The sequence below is a fragment of the Raphanus sativus genome, unplaced genomic scaffold, assembly GCF_000801105.2.
Source record: "Raphanus sativus cultivar WK10039 unplaced genomic scaffold, ASM80110v3 Scaffold1383, whole genome shotgun sequence".
NCBI classification, from domain to species: domain Eukaryota; kingdom Viridiplantae; phylum Streptophyta; class Magnoliopsida; order Brassicales; family Brassicaceae; genus Raphanus; species Raphanus sativus.
Genome location: NW_026616695.1, coordinates 901 through 13138, shown reverse-complemented (window position 1 = coordinate 13138; position 12238 = coordinate 901). Strand labels below are relative to the sequence as shown.

The 12238-nt window shown below is 38.7% G+C and overlaps 2 protein-coding genes across 2 annotated transcripts; both read left to right on the top strand.

Annotated features, from left to right (window-relative positions):
* Positions 1-1032: 1032 nt before the first annotated feature.
* On the top strand, positions 1033-2402 carry LOC108822561 (uncharacterized). The gene is made up of 5 exons (XM_018595675.2): positions 1033-1233; positions 1495-1615; positions 1717-1813; positions 1903-1989; positions 2070-2402. Exons 1-5 carry the CDS (start codon positions 1170-1172, stop codon positions 2202-2204), a joined length of 504 nt encoding a protein of 167 aa, XP_018451177.1. The 5' UTR covers positions 1033-1169; the 3' UTR covers positions 2205-2402.
* A 157-nt stretch (positions 2403-2559) lies between these two features.
* Positions 2560-5733, top strand: LOC130504155 (glyceraldehyde-3-phosphate dehydrogenase GAPB, chloroplastic). Its single transcript, XM_056998744.1, has 9 exons — positions 2560-2721; positions 2814-2909; positions 2996-3160; positions 3227-3394; positions 3481-3641; positions 3717-3778; positions 3847-3896; positions 4410-4816; positions 5387-5733. Exons 1-9 carry the CDS (start codon positions 2620-2622, stop codon positions 5520-5522), a joined length of 1347 nt encoding a protein of 448 aa, XP_056854724.1. The 5' UTR covers positions 2560-2619; the 3' UTR covers positions 5523-5733.
* The last annotated feature ends 6505 nt before the right edge of the window (positions 5734-12238 follow it).

The window sequence follows — 12238 nt, the reverse complement described above, 5'->3', positions numbered from 1 at the left end:
ATAATCTACATGGAAGACCTTAATTGTCTATGCCAAACATGCACAACGAAAATAAGAGTGTAACACGGTTAGGACATAGCAAATTATTTTGTTTGTTTATATGAAGAGTTGAATATAATTTACAGGTTAGAAAGGGTGATAAAGAATGGTACGACATACGAGACAAAAGACTTTATCACATCTGAGTGGAAGAGTCAAGCAGCCGTATGAATCTCAGATATAATAGTATAAAAACAGAAAGTCGACAATTCCACTTGATATTAAACACTAAACACAATTTAAATGGAAGCGCATCCAAGCTGAGCAGAGTAGCAAGTGATATTATCTCAAGTGGAATAGTGCAGTTGGGTACTTATACTATTTCATGTCAAATTGAATGGAAATTGGAAATATCATACTATGTCAACCCACAAAACAATTGAAATCAATTATTTTCCACACAAATGAATCTAAATTGTGATTTTCAATAAAAGCCCAAAATAAAAAGATATAATCACAGACGACGAGAAGGTGAAGATAATCGAAGAGAAAATCTACGAACTTACAGTACTTCTGAAGATATGAGAAGAATCGACTTGGTAAAGTTGGAGAGAAATACGCCGTATGATGTCGGAGGAGGGCTGAAGCGGAGAAAAGTACACGATTGGAATGGAGATGGCAAAGCTTTCAAAATCGGATGGAGGCGATGATGGAGCATATCGGTGCCGAAGATCTTTCCTTTTTGATAAAGTTATCTATGGAAGAAACAATGGGAAGATGTGAAAAAAGATAAACCACGATCTATTTTTCTGTGGTTAAATTTTTTTTTTTTGTTAGCAGGTTACGCCGGTAAAAGAAAGGGGTATTACAGTATTTATATATATATGTAACGGCATCTACTGATCTGTTAGGGTGAATAGCTAGTCTTCTAATTATGGTTTTTTTCATGGCTATATGCCCCAATTTCCCTTTTTCCAATCCTCCTAATATTTTTTTGGTGATAAAATTTTTTAAAAGGATTCATCCTACGGTATTTCTCATTATTTATCATATTTGGTTAAACAATATTATTAATTAAATTATGAGCTTAAATTATTACCACTGAATGAGAACATAGATATCATCGAAGGTCCTCCAAGCTCACAAACAGCTCCGAGAGGATCCAAGTTTCTTTCTCATTCGTTCCATCGATGGCGTCTCTTTCGACATCTCTCTCTCTTCCCAGGAATACTCAACAACTCCATCCTTCGTCTGGTATGCATCCCAATTTGAGATTCTATCGTTTATTTGAATCCAGCCACGTTACAGTTCTGATTTAGCGCTGTGTCGAGGTCACACGAATCTCAGGAACCCGATTGTTTTTCCTACTGTGATTTCTATTTTTTTTTTTGCCCCAAATCGAATTAACTCTCAGTTTTAGAGTTGGCAGTGACGAGCGTATGAATTATTTTTTTTTGTAACGTGATTATATTTTTCATTTCGTATTGTAAAAGTGAGATCTCGATTTCATGCTAGGCTTTTCTCTGAAGCCAGTTGCTCGTCGTGTCAACGTTTCTTTCGGGCTGAATCCTTCTAAAAAGCTCCAGTTTTCTGCTCCCAGAAGCAAAAGGATCCTAACCATCCAATCAGCATACAGGTTTAACATTTTTTTTTACCTTTTTTGGGATCTGGTGAATCGTTACCAATCTTTTGTTAGTCCAGTCATAAGCCTCGGTTTGTGCAATGTCTATCTTGCAGAGATGATGACAGTTCAGGAAGCACTGGCCTATTTGTGGGAGGGTTCATTTTGGGCGGGCTCATAGTGGGCGCTCTTGGATGTGTGTATGCACCACAGGTTATATATATATTCTCTTTCACATGGTTTGTTTAGTTGAGATCCCTCTTACAGTTAGCTCAATGTGTGATTCGAACATATTATTTCAGATCAGCAAGGCTATAGCTGGAGCAGACCGAAAGGATCTCATGAGGAAATTGCCTAAGTTCATTTATGATGAGGAAAAAGCTTTGGAGGTGACTTGATAACAAATCATTTTTTTTTTCTTTTTTGTTGATTACTTATTTAACAACACTGTGTATTTGCCTTAATGCAGAAAACTCGCAAGGTATTGGCTGACAAGATTGCTCAGCTCAACTCTGCTATCGACGATGTGTCCTCTCAGCTAAAATCAGAAGACACCCCTAATGGTGCAGCTCTAAGCACCGATGAAGTCGAGGCTACAGCCTGAAATAATCTCTCATCTGTTTTAAGGATGCTGAAACAAATTGTGGGTCATTGTTACTTCTTGTTGTTTGCTGTTTCTGTGTAATTTTGTCTAAAACTTTTCCTCCATCTTCACAACCACTACCATTGTCCTGTCTGATTTTTTTTTCATTAGACTATGTTGAACGATTTATCATCATCATTTCAGATTCCTTACACTAAATGTGACACCTGTGATGACTATTAATCAATGGCTCACACAATCTTATCCTCAATTGTATCTTACCTATGTAGTAACCACATATTCATTTGCTTCACTATCAACCACAGGTTGCTTTTTATCAAAATCAAAGATGTGAGGATGCATGTATATATGCCACTGCTCAAAATTTTTTGATTAGCATCCTTAGCCTTTTATCTTCTTGTTTTCACTTGCAACTATGGCCACACATTCAGCTCTTGCCGTCTCCAGAATCCCTGTCAAACCGAGGCAGCAGTCTAAGAGTGCCATTCACTCTTTCCCAGCTCAATGTTCCTCCAAGGTAATCTTCCTTCTACCTAGCACATAATACCCTCTGTGCGTGTGTGTGTTACGGTTTGTTTATCTCTTCTCTCTTGTTCCTAAACCACACAGAGGCTAGAAGTGGCTGCATTCTCCGGCCTGCGAGTCAGCAACAACGGTGGGGAAGCATCTTTCTTTGATGCCATAGCTGCACAAATCACCCCCAAGGTGACTGATTGATCCAGTAACTTTATTGTTATGAATGTGCATATATATATGATGATGATGATGATGAGTTTGTGCAATACTATTAGGCTGTGGGAACATCCACTCCTGTTAGAGGAGAGACAGTGGCAAAACTGAAGGTTGCCATCAATGGGTTTGGAAGGATTGGTAGGAACTTCCTCAGGTGTTGGCACGGCCGCAAGGACTCTCCCCTCGAAGTTGTTGTGCTTAACGACAGTGGTGGTGTCAAGAACGTAAGCTGTTAATAATATTTTAGCATATTTGATCTCTCTATTTTGACCTTGTTGAAATTATTGTAGGCATCCCACTTGCTCAAGTACGACTCCATGCTTGGAACCTTCAAGGCCGATGTGAAAATAGTCGACAATGAAACTATCAGCGTTGATGGCAAGCTCATCAAAGTCGTCTCAAACAGAGATCCTCTTAAGCTTCCATGGGCTGAGCTCGGCATTGACATTGTCATCGAGGTGAATGCTCTATCTTAAAGCTGCAAATGACATGATTTGCATGCAAAGGAACCTAATTAATCGAAAGATGTTTTTATGTATATCAGGGAACAGGAGTGTTTGTTGATGGGCCAGGAGCAGGGAAGCACATCCAAGCTGGAGCCTCGAAAGTGATCATCACAGCACCAGCTAAAGGTGCTGATATCCCAACCTATGTTGTGGGAGTCAATGAGCAAGACTATTCTCATGACGTTGCTAACATCATTAGGTAAATGCTTAAACAAACTAAGACCATTAATTAGTTGTTAGAGTATTCATGTTTCCTTTTCGGTTGTCTTGGCAGCAATGCATCTTGCACCACCAACTGTTTGGCTCCCTTTGCGAAAGTTTTGGATGAAGAATTTGGTACACTACCTTTTCTCTACTATCATTACATGTTGACAATGGTTCTTAGCTTACTCAATCAATTACAGGAATCGTCAAGGGGACAATGACAACGACACACTCTTACACCGGAGACCAAGTAATTATCATTTGAACATACTTATCCACGATTACATCTTTGTGTGTGTATTAAAGTCGGGGCCGGCTTAATGGGGAGGGCAAGCAGTGCACCTGCCCCGGCCCACCTAAATTCTAGTTTTTTTTAATAATAGTAGGGGACTAGATTTTTTTTTACTATAAGAAACCAATTTTTTTTTGTTTTTGTGGTGTTTAATTCAAATAAAATTTAGAATATAGAGTAATCTAAGCTTTTAAAATCAAAAATAAAAATAAAAATAAAAAGTATTAAATTTAGTTGTTTAAAAAAAACTAATATTCTTTTTAATAATAATATTAAAATTAATTAATTATAGGCCCAAAATATAACTTTGCCCAATGGCCCCTTAGAGTTAAGCCGGCCCTGATTAAAGTAGATCCGTAGATGATTAGATTTTTCATTGTTGATTAAGTTTTGTTCTCGGTTTGTATCCTGCTTGTACTACAAGAATACATTCATCCAAACAATGGTAACATATGTTTTGCAATGTTTCAGAGGCTCCTAGATGCATCACACAGGGACCTAAGGCGTGCAAGAGCCGCAGCACTGAACATTGTACCTACTAGCACAGGTGCAGCAAAGGCGGTGTCGTTGGTGCTCCCCCAGTTGAAGGGTAAACTCAACGGCATTGCACTCCGTGTGCCGACCCCAAACGTCTCTGTGGTTGACCTTGTTATAAACGTTGAGAAGAAAGGTTTGACAGCTGAAGACGTTAACGACGCCTTCAGAAAAGCGGCCGCTGGACCGCTCAAGGGCGTTTTAGACGTCTGCGACACGCCACTTGTCTCTTGTGACTTCAGGTGCTCTGATGTCTCAACCACCATTGACTCTTCCCTCACAATGGTCATGGGTGATGATATGGTCAAGGTGGTCGCCTGGTACGACAACGAGTGGGGTTACAGGTACAAAGATAATTCATTCATAACATTAAGCAATTATATGATTTACATTTATATTTTTTTTCCTTTTGCCTTAACTTCAACGTTTTCTTCAGAAAGGAATTCACGAGTTTTATATTTTTCAAACAAAATTCTTTTGTGAAATGTGACTTTTTTAATTAGTACTTCACTATAAAGTAATTTGGCACTTTTTAGAATTCTGATTTTCTTTTAATTAATTTTCTTTTACCTTACAGATATAGCATGATCTTCATATTTTAACCAAAATATTATTTTTTCAGATGATACACCATTTTACATACTATTATTGCTGGATTTCATTTAAAATGCACGAAAGAATGTGTCCACAGAATGTTTTTCGACTTCACCACTACATCAGTTTGAAAATATGTCTCCTAAGAAAGTTCTTTTCTTGCCTATGTAATGGTGTATCATCTTTTCAGTTACAAAAAAAAAGAAATTGTCTCCTTCTTTTACCTGCTTAACATTTTTATATAAAAGTTATGTTTCTACATGTAATTAGAGTTTTAAACATTTAATGACCAAATTGTCATATATATTTAAATGATGCAGCCAAAGAGTAGTGGATTTGGCTCACCTTGTGGCTGCCAAGTGGCCGGGAGAGGTTGCTGCTGGAAGCGGAGACCCTTTGGAAGATTTCTGCAAGACAAACCCAGCCGACGAGGAATGCAAAGTCTATGAAGCTTGATTCCAATCTTTTTCTCCAAACTGTTTCCAAGCAATTTGGTTTATCTTCCAGTGACAATTTATCGATATCATATAATCCATACCTCTTAAACTCAATCATGTATTTGGTTTTCTTTATTTTTACTATTATATCAAGAGGCGATGTAATACCCATTCCTTTTCATTGCCTCATGAGCGATCTCGAGGATATACTATAATTTCTCTAATTTCAATGTTATGTGCGAAGAAAATATGCTTTTAAACTACCGATTAATTGTGATGAGATTTTGAAAATTAGGAGATCGAGTTGAAAGAAAAACTACTGAATATGGTAGAATAGCAGTTGGCTAGTGGTAAAACATTGACCCTGGTTTTATTTTGTTTCTACTTAAATTTTGAAGAACAAAAACTTACGCCATAGGATTATTAACAAAGGTTGGTCTTGAACTCGTTGCAAAATCCATATTGGAAAATATTTATGCATGTTTTTTTTCTTTACATGCAATTTTTATTATTAAATATGTAAAAAAATCACCAAGTATACTTTGATAAATTGAATTTATTGGGGATCAAGAAATTTGGAAAACAATTATAAGGTTTTTCCAAAATCTATAAATATTATTCAGTTTCTAGTTGAGTAGAGTATTGTTGTCAAAAAAAAAAAGAATTCAGTTTAAAATATATCTTTTGAAATCTACTATTATATAAAATAATTTAAACAGAGATTTTTTTAGGTATTTTAGTTACTGTGCAAATTAAACAATGATTTCTAATTCTCCATTCTCACAAATAATCCAAACGCTCACAAAAATTCATATATTTGTGTGCAGGCATTTGTTTTATGTGGATTTATGCTTCATCCCTTATGTTTGTTCAACTTCAGAATAACTGCAACCATCCTGACCTTTTTGTGGGGCAAATAAACGGTTCATTGTATGTCAGTGTGCCTTCTTACAAACCTATGAATTTATTATGTTTTACTAATCTGTCTAAATATTTTTTTTCTTGACAGATCTTCCCCTACTATTAAATACCCTTTATACTTAAGGTAGTATATCATCAAAGAAGACTAAAACAAACTTCCTCAAGAATTTTTGAAACACCTCATTCATCAAAGTTTAAAAGATAACTGGTGCATTCGTCAAGCTAAACGGCATAACTAAAAATTCGTAATGACCCTCATGAGTTTGAAAAGCTGTCTTCTCCACATCAGCTTCCTTCATTCTGATTTGATGATATCCTAAACGCAAATCCAATTTAGAGAACCATTTTTCTCCGTTCAACTCATCTAGTAGCGATCAATTACTGTTGGAGTAAGCTTGAAATAGCTTAGAGATAAAGCTATACTAATCCCACCGAGATATGGTTAACTAAGAGGATTAGGAGTTATCTAAAAGTGTTGTTATCTATTAAGATTAGGAGTTATCTAAATCTTATAAACCTATATATAAGGAGTTGCTAGCTTGTTGCAACACTTAAGAGTTTTGTGATTGTTGAGAGATAGCTTAAGGTTTTGAGAGGATTTTCCTTAAGGATTAATAAGAGAGCATATATTCTTGTTATTAAGTTCTTACATACAGTCGTGAAGCTTGAACTATATTTGGTATCAGAGCAACAGGAAACGATCGCTTTGACATCATGGGAGACATCGTTGTGTCTAAATCAAAGGAAGGTGGAGGAACAAAGATAAGTTGTCCTATGCTTACAGAGGTCAACTATACGGTATGGGCGATACGGATCAAACTTCTGCTTAGGGTACACAAAGTTTGGGAAGCTGTGGAGAGTGAATCTGATGCAGGAGACAAGAACGATATGGCAACAGCCCTAATCTTTCAATCTATACCCGAATCGCTCATATTACAGTTGGGAGAGTTAGATACTGCAAAGAAGGTTTGGGATGGAATAAAGTCAAGATACGTGGGGGCAGAGCGTGTCCGAGAAGCAAGGCTCCAAACCCTAATGAGTGACTTTGAGAGATTGAAGATGAAGGACAGTGAAACGATAGACGATTTCGTTGGGAAACTAACAGAGATCTCTGCTAAGTCAACTGCTCTGGGAGAAAACATCGAGGAGACTAAACTTGTGAAGAAGTTCTTAACGTGTCTACCACGAAAGAAGTTTATCCATATAGTGGCATCATTGGAGCAAGTTCTTGACCTCAAGAAAACCTCTTTCGAAGATATCATTGGTCGACTAAAGGTATTTGAAGAAAGAATAAAGGAGGAAGAAGAAGAAGCACAGGAAACACAGAGCAAACTTATGTATGCTAGTAACAAGTCCCAAGCAAACTCAAACCATCGCGAATACAACAACTATTACAGAGGTCGTGGTCGCGGTGGACGTTACAGTCGGGGTAGAGGACGTGGTAGATACAATGAGTGAGCACAAGATACGTTTGATATATCAAAAATCATCTGTTTTCGTTGTGACAAAAGTGGACACTACGCATCTACATGTCCTGACCGTCTTCTAAAGCTTCAAGAAGCCACTGAGGACAAGGATGAAAGCACGAAGGAAGCAGAGGAATTAATGATGCAGGAGGTTGTGTATCTAAACGAGAAGAATGTCAATCCAAAAGAGTTTGAGACATGCTTAGATAACGTGTGGTATCTGGATAATGGGGCGTCTAATCATATGACTGGAAATCTCAAATACTTCAAGAAGATTGATCAATCTATTACAGGGAAGGTGAGGTTTGGTGATGATTCCCGAATAGATATTAAAGGCAAAGGTTCGATTCTGTTCTGCAGTAACGAAGGAGAAAAGAAACTTTTGGCCGAAGTCTATTATATACCTGAGTTAAAAAGCAATATAATTAGCCTCGGTCAAGCCACTGAGGCTGGTTGTGATGTTAGGATGAAAGATGAGTTTCTCACGCTGAGAGATAAGGATGGCAAGTTAATAACGAAGGCCAGGAGATCGAGGAATCGTCTGTATAAGGTCGCCATTGATGTTGTCTCAGAGAGGTGTTTGCAGATACAGAGCACAAGTGAATCAGAGAGATGGCACGCGAGATTGGGACATATCGGCAGAGAATCAATGAGGACTATGATCAATAAGGAACTCGTCTTAGGGATACCGAGGATTACAGTTGAGAAGGACACTTGCTCAAGCTACTTACTTGGTAAACAAGCAAGACATCCCTTCCCTCAAGCGACTACATTCAGAGCAAAGCGAGCACTAGAACTCATCCATGGGGATCTCTGTGGTCCTATAACTCCCATCACACCTTCAAAGAAGAGATACATATTTGTACTCATTGACGACTACTCACGTTATATGTGGTCGATACTCATCAGTGAGAAGGGTGAAGCTTTTGAGAAATTCAAGAAGTTTAGAGCCATTGTCGAGAGAGAAAGAGGAGTAGCAATTGGGATATTTAGAAGCGACAGAGGAGGAGAGTTCGTGTCTAACGAGTTTCTGTCGTATTGTGAAAGCAATGGTATTACAAGACAACTTACAGCCCCATATTCACCTCAACAGAATGGCGTTGTTGAACGAAGAAACATAACACTTCTCGGCATGACTAGAAGTCTCTTAAAGCACATGAGTGTACCTAACTATATGTGGGGAGAAGCAGTGAGACATGCCACATATGTTATAAACAGAGTAGCCACTCGAGTTCTTGTACTTCAAACGCCATATGAAGCATACAAAGGACGGAAACCGAACCTTGATCATCTCCGAGTGTTTGGATGTGTTTCTCATGCTAAGATTGACAGTCATCGATTGAGGAAGCTTGATGATCGATCTCGAGAACTGGTATATCTCGGTACTGAACCAGGCTCGAAAGCCTATAGGTTACTTGATCCAATAAACAAGAAAGTGGTAGTTAGCAGAGACGTCATATTTGAAGAAAGCAAAAGTTGGGATTGGGAGAACTGTGAGAAAGATAAAACTACAGGAACGTTTCAGGTTGAGATTGGAGAGTATGGAAACCATGGAATCAGTGAGACAGACGGCAAGTTGATTGATCATGAAAGCGTGGTACACGAGAAAGAAGTTGTGACAGAACATCATGAAACAGAGGAGCCTGAAGAATCGGACTCTGATCATGAAGTTGCACATGATGGTTTGAGAAGATCGCAGAGGGAAACTAGAAGGCCAAGCTACTTGGATGATTATATTTTACTGGCTGAAGTTGAAGGTGAACTCCTACTGCAGAGTATTAACGATGAACCATGGAATTTTAACGAAGCTAAAGAGAGGAAAGTCTGGCGTGATGCATGTGGAGACGAAATAAACTCCATAGTGAAGAACAAGACTTGGGACTTGGTGGAACTCCCGGCTGGAGCTAAAGCAATTGGTCTCAAATGGATATTTAAAGTCAAACGCAACTCTGATGGGAGTATCAACAAATACAAGGCTAGACTAGTAGCAAAGGGCTATATCCAGCAACACGGAGTAGACTTTGACGAGGTATTTGCGCCAGTAGCACGCATTGAGACCATCAGGTTCATACTATCTCTGGCGGCTTCAGAAGGATGGGAGGTACACCACTTGGATGTAAAGACAGCATTCCTCCATGGAGACCTAAAGGAAGAGGTTTATGTACTGCAACCAGAGGGCTTCGAAGTTAAGGGAGAAGAGAATAAAGTGTATAAGTTGAATAAAGCACTTTATGGGCTACGACAAGCTCCTAGAGCTTGGAATGAGAAATTAAACTCAGTACTTGGAAGTCTAAAGTTCGTGAGATGCTCCAAGGAACCTGCTCTGTATCGACGACGAGATCAGGAGCACTTATTATTGGTTGCTGTTTATGTAGATGATCTTCTCATCACAGGAACGAGTATGGAGCTTATTGCAGGCTTTAAACGAGAGATGTCTGCACGGTTCGAGATGAGCGACTTGGGCCTTCTTACATACTATTTGGGAATTGAGGTAGTTCAACATGCTGAAGGGATCACTCTAAGACAAGGAAGATATGCAAAGAGGATATTGGAGGAGACGAAGATGCAAGACTGCAATATTGTTCATGTACCAATGGATCCGAGTCTTAAAATGTCAAAGGCATGTGATGAACAACGAGTTGACGAGAAGGAGTATAGGAGAAACATAGGATGTCTCCGATATCTTCTGCACACCAGAACTGATCTATCATACTCTGTTGGAGTACTCAGCAGGTACATGGCAGAGCCAAGGACTTCTCACGCTGCAGCCATGAAGCAAGTTCTGCGTTACTTGCAGGGAACACAATCGTATGGTCTGGTCTTTAGCAGGGGGAGCAATACGAAGTTGACTGGTTTTAGTGATGCAAGTCACAATTTTGATGAGGATGATGGGAGGAGCACAACTGGACACGTTTTTTATTTCTCTGAATCACCTATTACTTGGTGTTCTCAGAAACAAGAAACAATTGCCTTATCTTCATGTGAAGCAGAATTTATGGCAGGGACTGAGGCAGCAAAACAAGGAATTTGGCTGCAAGATTTGCTTAGTGAGATAGTGGACAAACCAGGCGAGAAGGTGGTGATCTACATTGACAATAAATCGGCCATAGCACTCAGCAGGAATCCGGTTTTCCATGGTAAAAGCAAGCACATTCACAGGAGATATCACTTCATCAGAGAATGTTGATAATAACTTGATCGAGGTTGCACACATAGCAGGAAGCCAACAGAGAGCAGATGTGCTGACTAAAGCACTCGCAAGGAGTCGGTTCAAAGAGGCAAGGAGTTTGATTGGTGTTGAAGACTTGTCAAGAAATGGGTTCAAGCTTAAGGGGGAGATTGTTGGAGTAAGCTTGAAATAGCTTAGAGATAAAGCTATACTAATCCCACCGAGATATGGTTAACTAAGAGGATTAAGAGTTATCTAAAAGTGTTGTTATCTATTAAGATTAGGAGTTATCTAAATCTTATAAACCTATATATAAGGAGTTGCTAGCTTGTTGCAACACTTAAGAGTTTTGTGATTGTTGAGAGATAGCTTAAGGTTTTGAGAGGATTTTCCTTAAGGATTAATAAGAGAGCATATTCTTGTTATTAAGTTCTTACATACAGTCGTGAAGCTTGAACTATAATTACAAGAATCGGGTATTTGTCTGGTATCGTCGCTCTGTTGAAAGCTCTGTAATCAACGCAAAACTTCCATGAGTTATCCTGTTTTTTGACTAATAACACCAGACTTGAATACGGACTGTGACTAGGACGAATAGATCCCATTGCCAGCATTTCTTGTACACTTTTTTCCATCACATCCTTATGTGCTTGTGGGTATCTATATGGCCGAAAGCTTACAGGACCCAATCCTGGTTGCAAGGTGATTCCATGCTCTCTGCCACGAATCGGAGGCAACTCAGTTGGCTCTTTAAACACATGCTCAAATTGTTCCGACACTAGCTGTAAGTCAACATGAATCCCGTCGTTTGTCTGTAAAGATCGTAATGACTTTGGTGGATTGAGTAAAGACGGATCTCCAGTTAATTTCACTTTTTTCTTGATACCAAAACTCATACTTATGTTTTTTTCTCAATCGATTTGGCACTCGCCTAACATCCTTAGCCAATGCATCCCCAGAATTGCATCAATAGCTCCCAATTCTAGAACGATGAATTCAGTTGTGAAAGTGACTTCTTGTACTGTAATCTGAACGTTTTGTATACTCCAATTCCATTAACAGATACGCATGTGCTCAACAATACTTCCATCTCATGATGTTCGTCCACCTTAAGTTCCGTTCGCCTTACCAACACTTCCATGATGAACGTTTTTCATACTCTACGCTCACTGTACCAAT

Bases quoted from the DNA above. Each gene is read 5' to 3' on its own strand.
- LOC108822561 (XM_018595675.2), top strand. From the start codon at position 1,170: ATGGCGTCTCTTTCGACATCTCTCTCTCTTCCCAGGAATACTCAACAA. The intron at 1,616-1,716 runs GTTTAACATTTT...TCTATCTTGCAG, and splicing joins ACCATCCAATCAGCATACAG to AGATGATGACAGTTCAGGAA. The intron at 1,990-2,069 runs GTGACTTGATAA...GCCTTAATGCAG, and splicing joins ATGAGGAAAAAGCTTTGGAG to AAAACTCGCAAGGTATTGGC.
- LOC130504155 (XM_056998744.1), top strand. From the start codon at position 2,620: ATGGCCACACATTCAGCTCTTGCCGTCTCCAGAATCCCTGTCAAACCG. The intron at 3,779-3,846 runs GTACACTACCTT...AATCAATTACAG, and splicing joins AGTTTTGGATGAAGAATTTG to GAATCGTCAAGGGGACAATG. The intron at 3,897-4,409 runs GTAATTATCATT...GCAATGTTTCAG, and splicing joins ACTCTTACACCGGAGACCAA to AGGCTCCTAGATGCATCACA.